Genomic DNA, 24974 nt, shown 5'->3' on the forward strand with positions numbered 1-24974 from the left:
GTGCAGTTTCCGGTTCCGGTCTCTGTGTGGTGTTGGACATGGCGGTGGGTCAGAGGAAGAAGCGAGGGGGGATGCAGCAGGTTTTAGGAACATCCGTACTTTTGCTCGTCTCTCTCCTTTCTGTGACGGAAGGGACTGGGCGAACGCTCGTGCTTCTGGAGAACATCAACATGAAAGAGACACATTCTATGTTCTTCAAAAGCCTGGCAGGTGGGAGCTGGTTGCAGATAGAGCAGAGTGACTTTTTCTCTGTGAAGGTGGAATGTAAAACCTTGAAGAGATTGTGAAAAAGCAGAATAAATTGCGCTTAGAAATTCATGGGCAAGAAACGACTACTTGATCCAGCAACTTTGTTCCATATCGTTATAAGACCAGAAGTAGCCAGTTGGACCTATCGAGACTGACTGTCATTGAATGAGATCATGGCAGAATTTATAAATCTCGACTCCACTTCCATAACATAAGACCGTGACATCCTAAATAGCGCAACCTTTGTCCTTTCAAGCCTGCCTGTGAGATCTTCCCGAGGCTGCAACTCCTCTTAATTCCTGCCTTATCCTCCAAGCCCTTGATTAATTATAAACATCTGTATATCTCAGCCTTGAATATGCTCAACAATCCAGCCTTCGCAGATTCACTATCTACGGAAGAAAATTTCATGTACATATCTTAAACAGATGATTCCACGCGCTGGGATTATGCTATCTGTTCCTCGACTTTCCCATAAGAGGAAACAATCCCTCTCCATTTATTCTTATCAAGCTCCCCTAAGCATATTGTATGTTTCAATAAATCTCTTATTCTTCTAAATGACAATCTGTGCAAGCCCAACTTACTTGACCTTTTCGTCTAGGAAAATCCCTTCACGTCTGGAATCAAACGAGTGAATCTTCACCGACTGCCCTCAAAACCAATATAACTTTCCTTATTCACTGTATTCTAAGTGTAGTTTTAGATTATTTTTATGCTCCATTGAAATGAAAGCCAACATTCCATTTGCTTTTCACTCTTATTTGCTGAACTTGGATACTAGCTTTTTGTGATTCATACACTAGGATCACTAAATCCGTGTTTACTGTAGCTTTCTACAGACTTTGTTTAAGTAATATTCAACTTTTCTCACCCTGCCAAAGTGCCAAACCTCCTATTTTCCCAAGCTATATTTCATCAATGAGGTTTTTTTTCTGCTCAATTAACCTACTTATATCATTCAGTAGACTCTTCATGTCATTGTCATTACTTGTCTTCTGACCTATTTTTGTATCGTCTGTAAATCTGTAATAGTGTGTTGATTTATGTCATCAGTACATTTTGTAAATAATAGTGGCTGGATCGTCATGGTTAAATACTTCTCTCCTGTGACCTAAACTGTGCAACCATGTAATAATATCCTGGGAGAGATTAAAAAGGAATGGTAAAAAGACCCAAAGCCAATGAAGGGGAAATGGCTGTGCAGAAATCCGTTCTGACAACTCCACTTCGCTCCCATCTCCTGTCTCTTCCCCTGTCCCATTAAAAAAAAAATTGAGACCAATGGCTCATTGTTTGCCTTTCATTATACTTTTCTAAAAGATGTAATCTGTATTCTTGTCAGAAGTTAGCTTAGTTCTTCCTGAATGCATGCAAGAGAGTCACAACCACTAGATCAGCTGGCAATATGGGTTATCACCTGGCAATATGGGTTACCACTGGTTACCTTCAGCACCAGAGGTCTTGGAATCCAGGGAGCAGGAATTGGAAGGATGGTGGGGTAGCTGATACAATCCCAAGTCAGTTTCAAAGATGGACTTGGATACAGAGAGTTTGTAATGATCATAATTGAGGCAATAAGTGACCCTAAAAGAACAACTTTCTACTGTATCATTAGGAGAATAGTACCAATACCACTTAATGATGTGTCTTGTAGTGATAATTACTGTCTTTTTGAATGTTTCTTGTCAGCTACTATACCTAACTAACCTGTGCCTTTGTTTTGACCTTTCCAATTAGATCTTGGATTTAACTTGACATTCAAGATTTCAGATGATCCTGGTTTATCTCTGATTAAATATGGAGAATTTCTATATGATCATCTTGTCATTTTTTCTCCATCAGTGGAAGGTAAAGATATTGGTTTTATTACAAAAAGGTTTTTCACTTGGAAATTGTAATTTGTTTTTGAATGCTTCTTGAGTTTTCCTGATTAAAGAAAATCACTGGTTATTTTGGCAACCTGCTTGGAAATGAATAGCCTGTATAGTGTGCCCTCTCAGTAAGGAAATTTGGAGAATTTGTAATATGGTGTGAAATCCTCAGAATTCAGTGATAGAATATGTTTTTGTTTTCTGTCAAATTTCTCCTCTCTTCTGACTCCCCAGTGCTTGAGCACTTGAATGGTGTCTTGTAGATGGTACAATAGAAGACTCTCCAAGTGCCAGGATGAGTGCAACTCTAACAACATTCACGTTATCCCAGACAAGGCTGCATGTTTGTTTGGCACATCTAATGCCTAGACCATTCACTTCCACCACCATTGATGTACAGTGGAGTGAGTACCATCAACAGAATGCACTACAGTAACTCACCACGGTTCCTTTGACAGCACCTTTCAAACTTGTGACCTCTATCATCTGAAGGACAAGGGCTTGGATTTCCCCTCCAGGATGTATTTTCCCCTCCAAGCCAACATTATCATGGCTTGGAATTCTATTGCTGTTCATTCACTGTAACTGGGACAAACTCCTGGACTTCCCCTTCTAACAGTAGTGGATTGCAGCCATTGAAGAATACAGATCACCACCACCTTGTGAGAAATTGGGTATGTACTAAATGCTGTCTTAGCCAGAAATGCTGACTTCCCACAAATGAATTAAAGAAATAAGATTGCTTTCTGCTGCCTGTAGTGCTGTTTGGCTAATGTAAAAGATTATGGAGCAGTCACTATACTTAGCACATGTGATTATTGTGCTTTATTAAGCAGCGAAAGAGAACTTCCAAATCACGTGCTGTGATTGTGACCCTAATTTACCCCAACCTGACCCCAAAAAAGCACATTAGATTGATGGAGATTAAAGTATTGCCCTTCCTAGAGCCAGGATCTGCACTGCTTGAGGATGTGGAGGGGTGAGAAAGAGACACAGCAGGCATTAATGAAAATTCGTTTCCTATTTCAGATTTTGGAGGCAATATCAATGTTGACACTATTACCACATTCATTGATGGAGGCGGAAATGTACTGGTTGCTGCAAGCTCAGACATTGGTAACATTAAGGAATGATTATTACATTTCTTTCTTTACTATTTATATAGCACTTTAAATTTTAATGTCCTAGAGTAGTTTACTGTAATTTAAGTAGTTGAAGACTTGTCACTGTTGTAATGTAGAGACTGTAGCAGCCATTTTCTTCCACAGCAGGGTCCCATTAACATTACGGAAGTAAGTGGCCAGTACTTTATTTTTGTGATGTTGATTGTGGGATAAAAGTTGGCCAGGACACCAGCGAACTCTGCTGTTCTTCAGCTAGTAGGTGCAGATGGTGTAATCTTTCTGAAACCACTTAAAGGAGAAGACAGAGCTTCACTTGTAACATTTGAACAAAAATAAATATTTCCAGTACAGTACCTGCTCAATACTACAGTTAAATTTCTTTTTATGTGTAGATAATATGCACAAGTCTCTGGAGTAGAGAGTGAACCCATATTTGTCTGATTGAGACATGACTGACACACCCGAAACCATTTATGGAGATGTAGACCCATTGATTATAATGTTTGAATTTTGATCAAAATTTTCTATTTGCAAATTAAGTTGTGATTTCTCAATTACTATGCTGTGAATTGCTGTTAAAACTTGTTCTCTCTTAACTGGGAACAAAACTATAGATGCAAGCTATCTCTGTGCCATAAGCCATTCCCAGCAGAATTTCTTTCTCCTGACAGTATTGTTATACGATTATGGTAGAAAACAAAAATAGTATATCATTCTTCTGTCCTTTTCAGGTTATGGATCTAGTGCCAGGCCTGTGCTTCCCTTTCGAACAGAAATGCAGACAACTGCCAGAGGAATGATATTTCCTTCCATATGAGCAGGCCTGCCTCACACCAAATTTTGCTGGCCTATTAAAAATAGTACTCAGGAAGCAATGTTTGTGGGCCAGTTATAATTATTTGGAAAATATTGTCACCTGCCAGATTTCCAGGTTCTCTTGTTTAAAAGGGACATATAATGGATTCAGAGTTCAGTGGGAAACCTGGTCCTTCTGAGTTGATTGATATTATTTCTTCATCTGAACTGTATTTCGTAGATGTGTTTTTCTTAAGTACATGTTGCTGTGTCAGAAAGTACATATCTTAAGATCATGCTACTTTGGTACCATTAAGGAACTGAGCATTCAATTCCTTGTGTTGGTCTCAGGCTGAAAATTAATTTATCTATGCTGAAAACCACCAACCTTGGGTTATAAATTCAATTAGGGACATATCTGTAAATGCTTTCAATTTCTCTCCCACTTGTCATTTTCCCATCCTGTTCCTGGGATTTCAACTTCAATCTTCATCATTACTGATAGTTATCTGTAATCTATATGCCACCTAAGTTTATTGTAAACCTTGAGTAAACAGTTTGTCTGCTTCTGTAAAACCAATTGCTGCTCCCCAGAAATTGAAGTTTAGAGGTATTTTGTTTTCAAACAAGACCTTAATTGCTAATGTCTCAAAATTACAAAGCAAACCCCGCCCCCCCAAACCCTCCCATCAAGAGCAGCGTTAATTGTGGGCCAAAGCTGCACCATTTAGGAGCCTTAGGTAGGGATGAGGAAGTTCAAAGGTTAGAAGAGGATAATGTTTACAAAGGTGAGAGGAGTTGAATCTTCAGATCCATGGGGGAAAATGTTTGAATGCGGTAGGGAAATGAGGTAAGGACTGATGCAGGGTGAATGCATCTAAGAGTTTCTAGTATTCCTGAAGGTGAGTTTAATTTTGATATGTTTATTTACAGGCGACCCTTTACGTGAGTTGGGTAGTGAATGTGGGATTGAATTTGATGAAGAGAAAACTGCTGTTATTGACCATCATAACTACGATGTTTCTGATCCTGGCCTGGTAAGGATATTGAAGGGATTAAAACAAAATCAGACAAAAAATAATAGTGTATTCTTCTCAAGGCAATCTGATTAATATGAAAGGTCTTTTAAAAGTAAAAAAGTTGAATGTTTATTGATTCTTATTTTTCCTACAACAACCCTCATCAAAGTAAAACCAGATGCCTTAGATCTTAGACATTAAGTTTTATTAATTTTGCATGTTAAAGTGAAAAATGTTAGCCCTGAGAAATGGAACCCATATCTGATTTTGCAATCTAGTGTGAGCATCAGACTCCATGTCAGTTATATGATTTGTTAACATTATTTAAATGTATTGGTAAATCAATGGAGAAATTGTCAAAACTGATTTTTTAAAAAACTTGAGCAAAGTTGATTAATATATGTCTCTTTGTTTTCAAAGCACACTCTGATCATTGCTGACAATGAACAACTGCTCAAGGCTCCCGCTGTTGTCGGGAAGCAGCCAAAGAATCCTCTTTTATATCAGGGAGTTGGGTAAGTGTTAAGGTTTTTCTTGCTTTGTATAGCAAACCTACAGCAGAACAAAATCAATGATTGACCACAAAATACATCACCATTTTGTAGTTCTAGGGCTTTACAAGTCCTTTTCACAGATATCTAAATTTGACATTTTAAGCGAAATTGAATGAGAAACAAACTGGTTTCATTGCTGATAACCGCAAACATGAGCAGTATAATGTTCTTGACATCATGCACTGTTATACTTTGCATAAGCTTTGGAGAGCAAAATGATTATTTTAGTTATTTTATTTTTCATTAAGTTTTGAAACTGCTGCATTCCTGAAAAATGGTAATTGCTTTGCAATGGCATATGTTACTTGTGATAAGGTCTTGGTGTATATAGGATCAGTACAAGAACAAGTGATAGATAAAGAGGTAGAAATGACAGCAAATTTGTTTGGGAATAACAAGGGGAAGGTCAGCAACATTCAGAAGCATTTATTCTTCTATACTGTTGTTAAATGGAATGATGAGATGTAACTGATGTAGGTAGTTTTAAGGTTAGACATATTGAAACTTGGAGTGAGAGAATAAGGACTATCAATGAGCAAAGATGGAGAAGGATGACCACCCCCCAAAGTATTTTGTCCTGTGAATATGAGCTACAAGGCTCATCAAATAATAGTATGTTTCTGAAGGGTATTTAACTATAAACTGAAACAAGATGTTAGACCCTTGTTGATTTTGGTGATGAAGCTATGCTAATGAAGGCAACTGATCAGGATTGGGATAGTTTCTATTCAATCTACGTAAGAAATTTTGTAATGAAATTAACTATTTTTAATACTTTATACAAGATGGTAGACATGTACTAACGGCATCCTTCTCTACTGTCAGGCCATTGAGAAACTATTCCCATTAAACCTACAAGGCAGCAAAACTTCTAAGGGGCTCCACCGTAGAAGCTCATACAAGAGTGGGAAAAGGATTGACGATAGTGCCTTAAGGCAAAGAAATGGGAAAGTTTGAGGAAACTTTAAGGGGTGTGGTGGAGCAGTGATGAACTGTGGCAAAACTGATGGAGAATTTAGTGTGTTCCAGAGACTGCAGGAGTGAATACTAATGGTCTAGCAACATTAATAAAATTATTTAAGTCAGAAGCATAATAGTGAAGACTTGGAGAATGGAGTTGAAGGAAATATAGAAATAATAAAATAGTCAAGCCAATAGACATAGAGATGATTTCATGCTCGAGCTGTGAAATAAGTGTAAAATGTTGAGGCTAACATATGTATTAATGTTATATTTCAGTATATTATGATAAATTTTCTGTGGAGACCAACTTTTTCATTTAAAAACTGAAATTTGGTTGATTTATCTTTGAATCTATCAGGCTAACCCTCAATGTTTGTTTTTGGTTCTTCCCTAGTATGGTGGCAGATCCTGATAACCCTCTTGTTCTGGATATTTTGACTGGAGCTTCTAGTTCTTACTCCTTCTTCCCAGACAAGCCTATTACACAAGTAAGTCTCATGTGTAATCTCCAGGTTATGAAATGATCCCCTTCCTCTCCTAGGGACATATACTGGGGTACAGTTAATTTAATCATTCACTTGATCTGGGTATTGCCGACTAGTTCAGTATTTATTGCAGTATTTATTCCTTAATTATCCTTGAGAAAGTGATAGTACCAATTCTTGAAACATTCATGGAGTAAAGTTCAAGAGCATAAGTTGTTGCATTCATCCTTTTCCCAGTTTAAGCACAATGAGGTGAACTGTGATTTCCCCCAATTGCTCCCTTGTCTCAGATCAGATAACTCAGCATAGACTGCAGATTAAATGAGGCTCTGGTACGTCTACATGTACATGTTTTCACTACTGGGTAATTTCACAGCTATATACTTGCCATTGAGCTTGAGTGAAAGTGATGAGTATGCTTTGTGCAACATGTAATGTGTGGATATTGGATGTTTGAGGAAAGCGTCATTACAGAGTGTATATAAATACATATTAGGCACTCATGTATATATGCTATGAATTCTGTAGGGCATACACTGGGCCATCTCTGCTTGTTCAGCACCTGACTATTTTCCTTTGAGTCCCTTTTCAATTAAAACTAATATATTGTGTTTTGAAATTAAACATGCTTCAGATATTACTGCATGTAGAACACGCCAGCCAAACATTCATCACAAATAGGTAAACACACATATGTAAAATAGGAATGAAATGGGTAATTAGATTTGTGACAAACTTCGGGATTTTCCTCAATCTACTAGTATCCGCATGGTGTGGGGAAGAACACGTTATTGATTGCTGGACTCCAAGCCCGGAACAATGCTCGTGTGGTCTTCAGTGGTTCTGTTGATTTCTTCAGCGATGCTTTCTTTAATTCTCCTGTGCAAAAGGCTACTCCAGGATCTGAAAGGTAAGATGTCAAAGGCCAAAGTTTCTTGGAAAACTATAAGATTTTTCAGCAATAGCCTAGGTTGCTACCTGATGGTTGTCATTATGTTGCCGAAAAAGATTGATAATTTTTGATTGTTTAGACAATGTCGACAAAGTTGCCAGTATTGTCCCCAAGAACATGTTGGTAGCTCAGTTTCTTGAACCATTGCTGTTTCTGTGCTTTCTCAATGGTCCTAGGTAGGGAAACCAGGATTGTGATACATTGGCAATGAAATAGTGATTTATGCCTGAGGTAAATAAACACTTGGAGCTGATAGCATTCCGAATGTATATCTGTATTAGAAGTATTTTCTTCTAATACTGGTTACAAATGAAGACAAATGCTTGACAACTTACTGCACTGGATCCTCCAGAGAGTACATACCACAACTTAGTGAAATTGTGGCTGTACCAAACAATGAGCAAGTATTCATTTCATCACATTTCTAACCTGAGCATTATGAGTATTGAAGAGGCTTTGAGGGGTCAGAAGTTGATAGATACTATTTGCAGAGTAACCAGCCTCTGTCCTGTTCTTGGACTTACATTGTTGAAGTGCTAGTCCAGTCTAACTTTGGTGTTTAGTGAATCCCAGGACACAACCACAGGTTTCTTTAAAGGCCATTGGGACCTTGAGATTTCTGATGATTGGCACTTGCCAGGCCAAGTCTGAATGACATGAGCTTTATTATTAGAAGTCAAGAATCGTCTTCATCTTAAAATTCTCATCCTTGTTTAAAAATCCTTACATTGTCTTTCCATTCCCTATCTGTGTAATCTACTGCACTCCTAAATTCCACCAACATTTTTATTGCTCCTCCTATTGTGATCTCTTATGTTTTTCTCATTTTAATCGCTGTGTTATTGGTGACCATCAGTTGTTTGGGCTCCTAACTCTGGAATATATTCCCTTCATCTCCCTGCCCAACTGTCATTTTTCTACCTTAAGACATTCTTTAAAATCTATTAATTTGGCCAAGCTTTTGGTCATCTGATCTGTTATTTTCGTATGTGTACTTTTGTTTTAGAAAGCTCTTGTGAAAGACACTGCAATGGTTCATTATGATAAAGGTGCTGTATTAAGTGTTAATTATTGCAGTATGGTTTTTTTAACAATATATTGTGGCAAGGCAAGCAAATTAATATTTTGCAACAGGAAATAACTTAATCAGTGGTAATGAATACAGATCGTTCTGTTATAACTTGAGTTTCGTTAATGCAAATTCGCTGTAATGCAATTGATGAATTGGAGACAGATTCTAAAGCACAAACTTTTAAAACTTGTGCTCGCTGTAATGTGATTACAGCACCAATACTTTAAGTGCTGTTTCTAAAGTGTGATTTTTTTCAATATTACAGGGTTGCACAAGAACGCAACCATCGCAGTAGAGCAGTGCTGAGATTCTTGGAATTTTGTAGCTGGATTCTTAATTTGAGTGTGTAATTTTTAACTGCAGAGTGGTTTTTATTCTAATTTCACACAAAAGCAAAATTTGCTTTGTAATGAACCTTCTACCTTCTACTGATTAGTCAATATCACGAAACTTTAATTCACCACTCCTTTAAAACATGACTGCAGAAAAGTGAAATTTTGGAAGTTATCTCTACGAACCAAAGGTGTTATGCAGACAGAAGCAGTTGTGCCCTTGATGTGCTGAATGATCAGTCTGATGTATATTGTCATTCAACACAATAAGCTGCTTCTCTGGGAGTAGTCACATTTTTGATAATCTCTGAAAATCTGGAGCTGAAATTGAGTATGCAGAGTTTTAGAAGCAAAGAAACTAGGGGCAAGAGTAAGCCATTCAGCCTTTCAAGCCTGGACCACCATTCAGTATGATCATAGCTGATCTTCTATCTCAATGCCTATATTCTAATTTTCTATCAAAACCTTCATTATCTAAAAAGTGTCAAATTCTTGAGTATACTGTAACCTGGCCTGTACAGCTTTTAGGAACAACCACCCTCTGAACAAATGTTTCCTCATTTCATTCCTAAATTGCATAGTCTGTGACCTGAGACTGATCTCTGGTTCTAGATTCCCAGATCAGCGATACATCCAAAAATGTGCAGGTTAGGTGAATTAGTCATGCTAAATTGCCCGTAGTGTTAGGTGGGTCTGGGTGGGTTGCGCTTCGGCGGGTCGGTGTGGACTTGTTGGGCCGAGGGGCATGTTTCCACACTGTAAGTAATCTAATACTCCTGGCACCTGATCTGTCCAGCTCAATCAGAATTTAATACAGTTCAATCAGATCCTTCTTGTTCTTTTAAACAGTAGTGAATACAGGTCTAGAGTTTATAATTATCACATTGAGTAGCCCCCTTTTAGATCTAGCATTCACAATTATAACGTGTAGCATTTGGACCAAGGTGTGTCGGTCACTGCATTAAACATTCTATGACACCACCCTTCTGAATCTCAAGTCGAAGCCTTGTTTTACATAGTGCCTTTTTGTGAATTTGGCATGGGGTAAAGATTGTGCTCAAGAGTTTAACGTAATATGGTAATCTTGAATTTAGATTCTCAAAAACTGGGAATTATGAACTGGCTGTGGCCCTGTCCCGCTGGGTATTCAAAGAAGAAGGAGTTCTCAGAGTTGGAAAGGTGTCCCACCATCGTGTTGGAGAAACCCAGCCACCAAATGCCTACACCATAACAGACCTAGTGGTAAGTATGAATGAAAGTAAAATTAATTGCTACCGGATTATTTTTCAGTGGCTATTTCAAGTGGGATTATGGATTAAAATTGTATGGTACGGACTTAACAACAGAGGACTCCAAGATGCTAACTGGGTGCAATTGGGAACTTGACTTGAAGTGGAACAAGTTGGAGGAGATTATGATTAGAAGTGTGAAGAGCTAAGCCTTGTGAAGACAAAGTAAGGAGAGATGAAGCAAAGCACAGAAGGTTAGGGAAAGAATTCTGAAGAGTAGGGTATTTTGACTGCCAGTGGTAGGCAACCTGCATGCTAGAGCTCACTCATAAGTGGAGAAGATGACATTGTTGAAGGAGGTGCAGAAATAGGGTAGAATGAAGTCGTGAAATGGTTTGTCGACCAGGAGTTTCAAATCACTCTGCTGGGTGTTAGATCCTTGCTTCCTCGTTCTTCTATGTGGAGATAAGGCCACCCCCTCATTTTAAAATTCACTTGTTGTTCGAAGAAAACGTGATTACAGCTACATCCTGGTTGTATTCACGGTGCAGGGGCAGAGATCATCTTAACCTTTTATCTCTTTAACTAGCTTAGATTTTGATTTTGTTTAATTATTTATATGACTTATTTTGTTTTATAAACTGTTGTCCAATTGTAAGCTATTAGGATCAGTCTGTTTTCTTTCTGTCAAGTCTTGTCCAATGTAAATATGAAGTGTTTAATATAATTAAAAAACTATGGTTTCTCTAACCTGGTCTGTTGGGACAGGACAATTGATACTTTTACTTAAGTTTACAGTGTTAGAGTGCTTAAAACTGTTCCTTTGTGTAGATGTTACGATATGGGGTAAACCCTCCTGCAAAACTTAAAGCCAGCAACACAGAAAAGATTTATCCCATGCAATAATGTGTAAATTTCAAGTGGCCAAGAACTATCTAAACCAAAAATTAACAACTTTTATTTCTTAAAGTATAACAGAGAATAATTAACTAACCACTATTTACAATTTCTTTCTCTAACCTATCTTTTACCTTCCTTTTTATAATACTACTCTGATAAAATTCCCAATTAAGATTTACAAAACCACACCAGGCAGCTTTCGTTCTTCTGTTTGGATCTTCCTGTGTTGTCTTCTCTTCTTAGGAATTTCTGCGTCATAGGTTACTGATCGAAAAAGTACTTTTAAGAGAGCTAATTTCAGGTAGTCTGTTTACATGCTGGGCTTGTCAGTTCTCCTCTCAACTGTTTAATTTTTCCTGGTCTTTTCCCCCCAAAGCATCAGACTTTTAAGAGTGTCAATATACTAAATTCAAACTGGATTGGAATCTGATATTTTTTTGAGGTATAATTTAAACTGATTGGCCGAATTCAAATTTGTTTTTGTCTCCAGGCAATGAGCTAATCGAGTTGTTCGGCCGTGTGTTACATTGATGCCTTGTTGAGTCCGGTAGTTCTGCTGCTTTTAACTCTCAAGATACACCCACATCTCAGTAACAGTAAAGCAATTTAAGAAAAGCCTTTAATAGTCTGATTTTCCTTTTTATTCATTTATGACATACTGTGCTGTTACACCTTTTATGAGCTGACGTGTTAGCTGCCCACTATTTTCCTGTAAGATGTCTATTGGCTACTTGGCAACCAGGTTACACTGGGTTTGTTTTCAGTTTTGCTGCAAATTTATTATCTATGAACAATGTGTCTGATATTCTTCTCTGTTGTTCAAGACTTAACATTCCCTCAGTGGGATGTTGGGTCCGGTTGGATATAATGTGGCTGTTCTTGCTTTTTGCTCGTTTTGCCAACCTCTTACCCCTTTCTCAGCTGAAAGAGAGTTAGTTCCATGCTGATCGACTTTGATTTTGCTGAATCTTTTGGCAGTGAGACGACTGTTTAACTTCGAGTGACCAAAAAGCGCAATCATTGACTTAATAGTTTGGATAAATTTCAATGGTTGAAAATCAATTTGTATGTATAGTTAAGCCTTTTTAGCTGGGGAGTGAATGGCCTTTTACTAAGAAGCAATATTATGCTTGATGTTGACACCGAAGAACACAACACACTCCAAGAATAATAAGAAGCAATATTATGTGATGAAATGCAATAGTTTATTTTTCAACAATATGCTGACTTTTTAACTTGCTGTCTGTGACATTCTTTATTCTTTGTTTATTCCAATGTAGATACCTTGGTTTGATGCTTTCAGGTCTGCTCATACTTCTGGCTATCTAACATCAAGCTATGATGCAGAAATAACTTTTTGGGATTGTTTTGTGATATTTGTAATATTCTGTCTTGGTGCAGGAGTACAGTGTTGTTATTGAGAAGCTCTCCAATGGGAAGTGGGTCCCATTCGATGGAGATGACATTCAACTGGAGTTTGTTAGAATTGACCCCTTTGTTAGAACTTACCTGAAGAGAAAAGGTGAGTAGAATCTGTACTACTCATGACATGTTTAGCTGCTTTTGGTCTAAAGAACAGGAATATAACAGTACTACCTGTATGGATATTTATACTCAATATTTAATGCTATACTGTAATTCTGACAGTCAGGTAATATTTTAATGTTATTCTCATAGGGAATATATAATTATTAAGTGGGAATGGGTAAAGGTTTGGTGCTTGGGTCTTGGAGAAATTAAGCTGTAAGTGTAAAATTTTGAATGCGTTTCCATGAGTATAGATTACATTGTTCTCAAAAAAGAACATCCTGGCATCTAAGGCCTTTACCACACTTTTAGAACCCCAAGACACAAATACAACCGACTGTGGGTTACCTCTCTGTCTTTCGTGAAAATACACATTCGTGGTTAAACATGTTTACAATGCTTTTGGAATTTGGTTATGTAGATCTGATGTGGGAAAGGATGTCATAAATTACATGGATGATGTTGAAGACAAAAGTGAAGAATCATAATCTGGGGAAAAAGTGAAAGAAATTGAAAATTAAGTAATTATAAGAAATGTTTATCCAAACAATGCAAAAGAAAATTTGTAAGAGCAATAACAGGCTTTAATCTTCATGTAGCCCTCAAGTCGGAACACCAGTGCTAGGAACTGTTCCCATTTTCGGTGTCAACATCATGCAACATCTTATTGCCACTCAATTTGTAGGGATCTCTGTCGGGCAGAAAATTTTTATTACATTAACCTAGATTAGGTGAAGGAATGCAAGAACAAAGAGATGAGAAATATACTGCTGGAAGTCAGAACCTGCCACATAAAGTACTTTGTTTCTCTTCCATTTATTTATTAGCTTATGTTTTTTTTGTATCCCTTACCATTACATTTTAGAATGAATTTTGTAGTATTGTTTGTAGAGTTTAATGAATAGTTCATCATGAGTGAAAATGTTCTCTAATCTATATATCTTTTGTTTTCTTAGATGGTAAATACAGCGTGCAATTCAAACTACCTGATGTTTATGGCGTGTTCCAGTTTAAAGTAGATTACAACAGGCTTGGATACACTCATCTTTACTCTTCCACCCAGGTATACAACACGCTGGCGCTTGAGCAGCAATATTGCTCGACATTGATTTAACTTTGTGTATTAGATGTCTTAAGAGGCTTGCAAGGTTAAAAAATATTCATCTGCCATCAATTCTCTGGTCTATGCTGTTTAATTTGGAGAAGCTTTCCGTCATTATTTTGAGAAAGTATGATTTCTGTTGCTTATCTAACCGTTAATCACTCCTATGAGAGAAATAAATAAGGAGAATGATACTGAATTAAGAGGGATAGGTGAGATTAGGAAGTTACAAAGTGACATAACCAGAATGAGTGAGTGGGAAAATCAAATGGAGTTCGAAGCCAGCAAGCGTGAAGTCATAAACTTTGGATTTCAGTCCCTTCAAATTATTTTAATCAACTTGCTCAGACATATTATGGCATGCCTCCAGTGAAGGTGGAACATGAACCCAGACCTTCTGGCCAAAAATAGGGACATTACAAGAGCACTTATTTAAAGATGTCATCAGATCAGCAGATTGAGTGGTGTTACATTTCACTTGGAGTGCGAGTTGCTTTCACAAAATGCATTTTGTAGCTTAGAACTATGGATAATGAAGGTAGATAATCAACTTCCAGGAATCTCCCTCTCTAACTGCCTGGCATTTGCTGTGTGTTGAAAAGATTTACAAGTTGATATTCGCTCTGTTTGGCCACATTACAAAGGCATCTTCCTTATTATCAAGTCCTAGGCTGACACTCGAACTTAGAGCTACTGGTTCAGATTACAGGGAGGCTACACAATATTCTGGTGCAGATCTGGTGACAATATCTTCGGTGGTCTTCTGTAGTGGAGGCATGGATTATTGGAACATGTTGGGATGTGCTATGTGTGATGTTTGGCTGAGTTTACAGAATTTTTTTCACAGGACAATTTAGAAACAAAAACAAAAATGATTGATTGCTTTATTAAAAATGTACATCTAATCAGATTTGTTTTTTTTTGTTCAAGGTGTCTGTTCGACCCCTCCAGCACACTCAGTATGAACGTTTTATCCCATCTGCCTACCCGTATTATGCCAGCACCTTCTCCATGATGGTTGGACTCTTCTTATTTTCAGTTGTCTTCTTGCACATGAGAGAAAAAGAGAAGGCAGAGTGAGCTCTGATTGCCGTGTGTTGTGTTCTTGGCCTCAGTAATGCTGAAAGTTTAAGTTGATGTTGAATTGGTGATAGTTGGGTGCAAATTCTAGTATTTGCTTTATTGACCACAGTAATTTCCCGAGCACATACATTCTAAGATGCAACAAGACAGAAAATGGCATTTATCATTGATCCCTCCATTGATCAGAGGTTATCTGTGTCCTGTGGGTTACTGAAAATGGGTGTAACCTTGTATTGATTATTTTTCTTGGAGATGAATAAACTTTGTGGAAAAAAGAAAATCTATTAAGGTTTTTTAGAACCACATCTTCTTCACTCACGATCAAGTCCATTGTTTCCTTGGCTGTGTCAGATGAAGGAAACTATTAGACCTCTATAGTGCTTCACTAAGTGACAGCTCCATACACACAAGAAAAACTGGAAGACTTTGCATTCATCTATCACTGGTTCAAATCAAAAGAGTCTGAGTATTAACCATTTGGTCACTCTTGAGAAAGATCTTGACCTTTGGCCAATAAGACGTTACTTTGAGCTGGGAGAAATTTATTTTCATCTATTGTTTAATTTAAAATGTTTCATTCCGGTTTCCCAATTACGGCATCCACATTGATGTAACTTCTCCTTAAAATTATTTTTCCACATCATTGGAAATAAAGTGTAACATTCCTTTTTTTTATTGTGGTTTCAATTTTTTGTAGCTCCCAATATATTGTGTGGTCAAGTTCAGTTGTATAAATTTCGTCTCACTTATCCTCAGTGTAGACTCATGGTATCTGGCAAAATGTGTTCCATTATTGGTAAATATGGAGTCTATCATATGCCAAAATTAGCTTTTGGGTAGAAAAAGGTGTATGGTAACTATTATGTACACACTTTTGCTTGAGTGCAAACCTCATGCTTCACCTGAATAAAAATCAAAAGAATTGTGGATATTGTAAATCAGAAATGAAATCAAATTGCAGGAAAAGCTCAGCAGGTTTGGCACACCTGAGAAATCAGTTAACTTTTCAGGTCAGGTGACCCTTCCCCTAACCCGAAACATTAATTCTGATTTCTGTTCACAGGTGCGGCCAGACCTGCTGAGCTTTTCCAACCACTTCTGTTTTGTTTCATACTTCATCCGTATGACCATTTGTCAAATGTCTGCCGGATGATGTGTCATCTGGCTGTTTTATCAGTGCTGAAGAAAACATCATCCTATCTAGGCTTCTTCTTGCCTGTCTTCTCCCTTGAGATGCTGAGACCAATCAAATAGCTTCTTGTCATCTTGGCTGAGGACTCTGATGAGAATCGAGCATGAAACTCTGCTTTTAATGTTTTGCTGCACAACATGATTTTCATTTTGATGTAACTTTCAAAAATATCAAATGCTGATGCATGAAAATTGTAATTACTAGGACTTATCCCAAACAAACTAATAAGTCAGGATCATGTAAGCATGTTACAAGGATGAACATTGATGATAATTTCATTTAAAACTAACAGTTGATGCTGTGGTCTCTTACTGCTGTTTCATTTTGCTTTCTGACGAACATGTCCTTCAGCAAAAACAACATTATCATGAAATAGATATGTCATAGTCTTCTATTAGTGATTTTAAAAGATGTCAAGAAAACAGAATTCTGTCCACCCAAAAATTCGAAACTAATTTATGTTTTGGAATGTGGGCTAATTTCTAAAAGAGAAGATGCATTTTCCTAAAGCCATCATCAGTGGACCTGGACTAATGCATTGTGGTAGTTATTACACAGTGAATACCTTATAAGGATTGGGGGTAGTAGGTAAAAGGTAATGAATTCATTTCCTCATCAAGATGGCAGAGAGACAGCGACATGTACACTTGCTCTGCGGCTCGTTTTGCGACAGTGGCGGGGCTGGTTTGCGGCAGTGCGGTTAGGTGGATTGTACAGCGCGGAGTTGGTGTGTGTGTGTGGAGTGTTTGGTGGAATTTCTGCTTTGGGCGATTGGGCCTCGGTCTAGTCGGCGATCGAGCGCCTGGCTTTTGGTGCTGGTTCCCCGGGCCAGTTGTGTCCCTGTGTCCGTGTTTCGGTGCTCGGCAGCCGGTTGTCGCCATGTTGCTCACCGTTTACTGCGTCCGGCGCGATTTGAGCGAGATCACCTTCACCCTGCAGGTGAATGGCGGCATGCAGTTGGAGACTTTTCGGGCTCTCTGTGAAATGGAGAGCAGTATCCCTGCGGCTGAGAGCCAGGTGAGAGAATGAGGGACATGTACAGGCTTAAGTACACCACCACACCCGGATATTACATCTACTCCAGAATATACATAGTAGCATCTAACATTTTTTTACAATTGATATCCATTCTATGAGTGTATACGTGTAATTCTGTATATAATCACACCCATACATACTATGATATGAAGCTCCGCATCTGATTGTCACTAGGGATACTTCTATTTGGTTGCATCTCTGATTCCGGGTACATTCACAAACAAATCAATACACATCTGCATGCTATATAACAATTCCAACCCCACCCCCCACGACCTCCCCAAGATTTAATATTATTCAATAATCCAGCTATCTACAATAGAGTAGATTGAACTCTGGGCTGTATATGGCTTTGAACAGAATTCAAAGTATGTAAACACATGGTAATGGTGTGTTACACTTCACTCTGGGAGGTTGAAGTTCTGTGGCAGCTTGCATCATGCATGTTGTAGTACAGAGCTAGGGATGGTGCTGTTAGAGGCTACAGCTGTCTTTCCATCACATGATTGACCAGAAGCCTCTCTTGCTCTTAGGATCTGCCATTGGCATGTGATGGAACGATTTGCAGGTTGATAGACTGTGTTATGACTGCACTTGATCCTCGAGTATTGGGGTGAGGCTTGACCCAAAGTTTCTGGCTGAGGTAGGGACATTGCAGTACAAGACCTCCTTAAACATAAGAAATGTGGTAAGTTTTCAGTTAATGTTGTACTTTTCAAGAACATAATTTTAAGTGAAATGATTTTAAATAAACCAGTTTTTCTCATGAAAACCAATGGAAAGGTCTAGTCAGATCTTTAGCAGTTTCATCAACTGGAGGATCATACCTTGGAAGTTGATATACTTTACGTTGCTAACTTCCCATATTGGTAAAGAGAATATCAAGAAGTGTTGAAATGATTGGGAAGTACACTAACTTAACTCCTTATTGTTTCTGCTGCTCGCTGTTTATAGAGTCATAGATATCTACAGCGCAGAAACAGATCTTTTGGTCCAGCTCGTCCTTGTGAACAGATATCCTAAATTAATCTGATTAGACTCCCTACAGTGTTTAAACAGGCCTTTTGGTCCAACCAGTCCACACCGACCCTCCGAAGAGTAACCCACCCAGACCCATTTCCCTCTGATTAATGCACCTGACACTATGGGCAATTTAGCATGGTCAATTCACCTGACCTGCACATCTTTGGACTGTGGGAGGAGACCGGAGCACCCGGAGGAAACCCGCGCAGGCACGGGGAGAATGTGCAAACTCCACACAGATAGTCGCCTGAGGCTAGAATTGAACCCGGGTCCCTGGTGCTGTAAGGCAGCAGTGCTAACCACTGAGCCACCATGCCACCCTAATCTAGTCCCATTTGCCAGAAATTGGCTTATATCTGTCTAAACCTTCCTATTCACATACCTATCCAGATGCCTTTTAAATGTTGTAATTGAAGCAGTCTTCACCACTTGCACTGTCATCTCATTCGATACACACATCACCCTCTGCATGAAAAAGTTGCCCCTTCAGTCCCTTTTAAATCTTTTCACTCTCACTGTAAACCTATGCCCTCTAGCTTTGGACTCCCCCTATCCTGAGAAAAAGACTTTGACTATTCACCCTGTCCATGCCCCTCATGAGTTTATAAACTTATAAACCTCTATAAAGTTACCCCTCAGATTCCAACACTCCAGGGAAAACACCTTCTTCCCTGTCCACCACACCACTATTGGTGTCATCTCCAACCTTACCAATGAACTTAGTACTGACTTACCAACAAAACGCAGTGGACCCAGCACCAACCCTTGTGGCATAACACTGATCACAGCCCTGCAGTCTGAAAAACTACTCTCCACCACCATCCTCTGTCTCCTACCTTCAAACGAATTTTGTATCCAAATGACTAGTTCTCCCTGGATTCCATGTGATATAACTATGGTAACCAGTCTGCCATGCAGAACTTTGTCGAATGCCTTACTGAAGTCCAGACACACACATCCACTCCTCTGCCTTCATTAGTCTTCTTTGACACTTCTTCAAAAAGCTCAATCTAGTTAGTGAGTTAATATTTCCGACACACAAAGCCATGCTGACTATCCCTAATCTGTCCTTGCCTTTCCAAATACATATAAATCCTGTCCCTCCGAATCACCTTTGACAATTTACCCACCACTGATGTCAGGCTAACCGGTCTATAATTCCCTGGCTTTTCCTTGCCACCTTTTTTAAATAATGGCACCACATTAACCACTCTCCAGTCTTCCGGCACCTCACATGTGGCTATTGATGATACAGATACCTCAGCAAAGGGCCCAGCAAACACTTCCCTAGCTTCCCACAAAGTTCTGGGATACACCTGATCAGGTCCTGGAATGTATCCACTATTATGAGTTTTAAAATGTCTAGTACATCCTCCTCTGTATATGTATTTCAAGATATCTATTTATTTCTCCAAGTTCTGCAGTTTCCAAATCCTTCTCCACATTAAATTCTGATGCAAAATACTTGTTTAGCATCTCACCCATCTCTTGCAGTTCCACATAAAGATGGCCTTACTGATTGTAAAGGGACCCTATTCTCTCCCGAGTTATTCTTTTGCCTTTCATGTATTTATAGAATCTCTTTGGATTCTCCTTAATTCTATCTATCAAAGCTATCTCTTGTGCTCTTTTAACCCTCCTGATTTCTCGCTTGAGTATACTCTACTACCATAGAGTTGTACAGCATGGAAACAGACCTTTCGGTCCAACTTGTCCATGCCAACCAGATATCCTAGGCCCATTTGCCAGCATGTGGCCCAAATTCCTGTAAACTCTATTTATGTACCCATCCAGATGCTTTTCAAACATTGTAATTGTACCAGCTTGCAAAACTTCCTCTGGCAGTTCATTCCATACACATACCACTTTCTGCATGAAAAAAATTGAGACTTAAGCCCCTTTTTAAAAAGATATTTTTATTGAAAGATAAATTTTTTTATAAAATTACAAAATTTTAACAACAATGAACCAACAAAAATACTATATAAATAATAAAAAAACAATCAAAACACAACTATACTCTTGTGCAAGATGAACAGATCAGTAAAGGCAACAAATAAATAAACTAGCTTAGCACAATGAAACAGTAGCTCCCAACCTCCGAGAGCATTGATATTACACATGAATTTATTCAAAATTCTTCCTTCAAGGGCATCAAGTTCAATAAATCAGATCGTCATGGCTACACAAAAGTCCAAATAAGATGTTAGATAATTCTATATCTAGATAGTGCAAAAAGGGTCACCATATCTTACAAAGATTTTCAGTTTTTTGGTGTAACATATTTGTAAGAACGTCCAAAGGAATATGTTCCATGATTAGCCTAAGCCAATCAAACAAACCCGGGGGTTTTTCAGAGACTGAATACATCAAAATATTTTTCCTTGCACAAAAAGTGAGAATATTAAAAAGTTCTTTTCCATGAGCGGCTAAATAAAATAAATTGGGTAGGCCCAGGAGAAGAAAGTTAGGGTCCGTCTTAACTTCGATTCTCAAAATGCTCTTTATTACACCTGCCACAGCATTCCAATATGTACGGAGCCTGCGGCAAGACCATAGACAATGAGTGAGAGTACCAATACTTAATTTACACTTGGGACGTAATGAAGGTCCGTAATGATTCGGAAAGATCACCCTCCAACATATGATAAAGAGTACTAACAGAGAGAGTACTTTTAGCATGAAGCACCCTCTTCTCTGTGACGGATCCGTAGGAGTCGGTCAAAAGCATGGTCACTTTTTGAATAAAATCCCTGACCTAAAAAAAATGAAAAAGGTCTCTGCTCGCTAGACCATACTTGCAGGTTATTTGGTCAAAGGACATCATTATTTCACCTTCAAATAAATCACCCAAGCAGGAGATTCTCCTAGCTGCCACAGTACTGATAATTATAGGATTACGACAATATTAAGAGTTACTTGGCCTATCGCTGAAGATCTTGCTTAATCCTGTCAAGCAAATGGCCAAAATTGGCCTTAAACAATTGATCAAAGGCAGGAGTAACAAAGATGCTAAATAAAGAACACCCCCCCCCCCCCCCAAACTGTGATTCACCTTCCACGTCAGATATTCTAAGACCTATAGGCATAGCCTCCAATTTTGAGAAATTAATCTTATAACCTGAAAAGGAACCAATTGAATTGATAAGTTGTGTTAAACAGTTGGCTTGGTTGTCTGTTTGCAAAGCAGTGTGATGCCAACAGCATGGGTTACCTCTCTTGGTGGCCCTCAACTTAAATCACCACCGCTTCTCTCTAATGAGGGAGCAGCACTATAGTCTGGTAAGACTATGATGACACAATACAAGCACCAAAATCATTGGCTTCGACAAAATGACAAGAATACCATCCGCATATGATGTGATCTTATGCGATTTTTATCCTACTTCCTGGGCTGCTGTATTAGGTTCCCTGCAGATAGCCTCTGCCAGTGGCTCAATAGCCAATATAAAAAGTAGTGGTGAGAGGGGACAGCCTTGCCAACTGCCCCTACAGATATTAAAATTACTAGTTCTCTCACCAATGGTGAGGACCACCACCAGAGGATCTCTACAGAGGACCCTTTCTCACCTAATAAAAACCTCCCCTAAACCAAATTGTTCAAGGGTATAAAAAGATATGGCCACTTGACCCAATCAAATGCCTTTTCTGCATCCAAGGAGATCACTAGTCTTTGAACCGACTGCTGTGAATACGCTTGAATCTTATTCAATAACCTCCTGACATTATTGGAGAATCTATAGCCTTTTATAAAACTAGTCTAGCAGTTCAGGCAGCATCCGAGGAGCAGGAAAATCGACGTTTTGGGCAAAAGCCCTTCATTCCTGATGAAGGGCTTTTGCCCGAAATGTTGATTTTCCTGCTCCTTGAATGCTGCCTGAACTGCTGTGCTTTTCCAGCACCACTCTAATCTAGAATCTGGTTTCCAGCATCTGCAGTCCTTGTTTTTACCTAAAACTAGTCTAGTCATCTTTAACAATGGAAGGCAGCACAGTTCTTGAGCTCCTTTTATTTCTTTCCCCTCTCACCTTAAACCTATGCCCTCTAGTATTGGACTTCCCTATCCTGAGAAAAAGACCTAGTCTATTTACGCTATTCATGCCTCTGGTGATTTTACAAACCCATTTAAGGTCGCCTCAACCTCCTACGCTCCAGGGAAAATAGCCCCAGCTGATTTCAGCCTCTCTCTATAGACAAATCCTCCGAAGCTGACTACATCCTTGTAAATCTTCTCTGCACCCTTTCAAAACTCTTCACGTTCATGGAAGGATTGAGAAACAGAGGCTATAACAGAACCTCAGAATTATTCCAGTGCAATTAAGGGGCGAAAGACAGCTCATCGAATGAGTACTTAGTGCTACTCTGAACCCTACACATTAATCCTTGCAAATAACAGTCTAATTCCCTGATGTATCCACTGATTAATACTGACTCCACCAAACTCACAGACAGTACACTTTGGAGACCACAGGCCATGAAATCTTGTTTCTTTTGTTACTCAGCTAATCATATATCCATGTTGCTAATGTCTCTTTTATTCTATGAGCTCACTATAACTTTACTTACAAATCTAATGTGATAGCTTATTATGTAAGAAATGCCTTGGAAGTCCACTTACGCTACATGAACACTGTTACTCTCATTGAAGAAATCTCCAGTGAATTGTTTAAAACTTTATACTCCTTAAAGGATTCACTTGATCTCAGCTGTCTCTACCTGCTATAGGCCTCCTTTTGTCATGCTCCATGTACCCTCACTTGCTATCAATCCTCCAGACCCTTCTGCCCACTTCCATGAACCTCCCAGAATCTTCCTTTTACTGAACCTTCTGCTGTTGAACTCTGTGCATGCCACTTTCTCCATAGCACTCGCTGTGAGTGATGGCTGTGGAAATGTGGCAGGAGGTAAGATGCAAGATAGACAATAGACAATAGGTGCAGGAGTAGGCCATTCTGCCCTTCGAGCCTGCACCACCCTTCAGTATGATCATCCTTAATCAGTATCTTGTTCCTGCCTTATCGCCATAACCCTTGATTCCACTATCCTTGAGAGCTCTATCCAACTCTTTCTTAAATGAATCCAGAGACTGGGCCTCCACTGCCCACTGGGGCAGAGCATTCCACACAGCCACCACTCTCTGGGTGAAGAAGTTTCTCCTCATCTCTGTCCTAAATGCTCTACCCCGTTTGTCCTCTGTGTCCTCTGGTCCTCTGTGTCCTCTGGTTCGGCACTCACCCATCAGCGGAAACATGTTTCCTGCCCCAAGAGTGCCCAATCCTTTAATAATCTTATACGTCTCAATCAGATCCCCTCTCAGTCTTCTAAACGCAAGGGTATACAAGCCCAGTTGCTCCTGTCTTTCAGCGTAAGGTAGTCCCGCCATTCCAGAAATTGACCTCGTGAACCTACGCTGCACTCCCTCAATAGCCAGAATGTCTTTCCTCAAATGTGGAGACCAGAACTGCACACAATACTCCAGGTGTGGTCTCACCAGGGCCTTGTACAGCTGCAGAAGAACCTCTTTGCTTTTATACTCAATCCCTCTTGTTATGAAGCCCAGCATATTATTAGCCTTCTTCACTACCTGCTGTACCTGCATGCTTACTTTCATTGACTGGTGTACAAGAACACCCAGATCTCTTTGTACTGCCCCTTTACCTAAATTGATTCCATTTAGATAGTAATCTGCCTTCCTGTTCTTGCCACCAAAGTGGATAACCATACATCTATCCACATTAAACTGCATCTGCCATGCATCTGACCACTCACCTAACCTGTCCAGATCACCCTGTAATCTCCTAACATCCTCCTCACATTTCACCCTGCCACCCAGCTTAGTATCATCAGCAAATTTGCTAATGTTATTACTAATACCATCTTCTATATCATTAATATATATTGTAAAAAGCTGCGGTCCCAGCACTGATCCCTGCGGTACCCCACTGGTCACTGCCTGCCATTCCGAAATGGAGCCGTTTATCACTACTCTTTGTTTCCTGTCAGCGAACCAACTTTCAATCCAAGTTAGTACTTTACCATCAATACCATGCGCCCTAATTTTGCTCACTAACCTCCTATGTGGGACTTTATCAAAAGCTTTCTGAAAGTCCAGGTACACTACATCTACTGGAACTCTCTCGTCCATTTTCAGAGTTACATCCTCAAAAAATTCCAGAAGATTAGTCAAGCATGATTTCCCCTTCATAAATCCATGCTGACTCTGACCTATCCTGTTACTACTATCCAGATGTGTCGTAATTTCATCCTGTATAATAAACTCCAGCATCTTTCCCACCACTGAGGTCAGACTAACTGGTCTATAATTTCCTGCTTTCTCTTTCCCACCTTTCTTAAAAAGTGGGACAACATTAGCCACCCTCCAATCCGCAGGAACTAATCCCGAATCTATCGAACTCTGGAAAATAATCACCAATGCATCCACGATTTCTCGAGCCACCTCC

The 24974-nt window shown here is 39.1% G+C and overlaps 2 protein-coding genes across 3 annotated transcripts in view; both read left to right on the forward strand.

The window, feature by feature from the left end:
- The first annotated feature begins 23 nt into the window (after positions 1–23).
- On the forward strand, positions 24–15930 carry ddost (dolichyl-diphosphooligosaccharide--protein glycosyltransferase subunit (non-catalytic)). Its single transcript, XM_043675766.2, has 11 exons — positions 24–210; positions 1990–2100; positions 3153–3239; positions 4976–5079; positions 5482–5576; positions 6973–7066; positions 7825–7973; positions 10514–10661; positions 12950–13070; positions 14032–14138; positions 15108–15930. Exons 1-11 carry the CDS (start codon positions 39–41, stop codon positions 15255–15257), a joined length of 1338 nt encoding a protein of 445 aa, XP_043531701.1. The 5' UTR covers positions 24–38; the 3' UTR covers positions 15258–15930.
- Positions 15931–17111: 1181 nt separating this feature from the next.
- Positions 17112–24974, forward strand: part of ddi2 (DNA-damage inducible protein 2) — a 48352-nt gene continuing 40489 nt past the window's right edge. The window contains exons 1-2 of one of the 2 annotated variants that reach the window (XM_087980473.1): positions 17345–17469; positions 18024–18178. Coding sequence is in view for 1 of the 2 variants with exons in the window: in XM_043675755.2 (XP_043531690.2) it covers positions 17332–17469 (138 nt within the window). In the remaining variant the exon portion in view is untranslated. Of the gene's footprint in view, positions 17470–18023; positions 18179–24974 lie in introns of both variants that reach the window. The other variant, XM_043675755.2, reaches the window with a different exon arrangement.

Source organism: Chiloscyllium plagiosum, unplaced genomic scaffold (assembly GCF_037043375.1).
Source record: "Chiloscyllium plagiosum isolate Xiang-an unplaced genomic scaffold, Cpla_swu_hap1 HiC_scaffold_37, whole genome shotgun sequence".
NCBI classification, from domain to species: Eukaryota; Metazoa; Chordata; class Chondrichthyes; order Orectolobiformes; family Hemiscylliidae; genus Chiloscyllium; species Chiloscyllium plagiosum.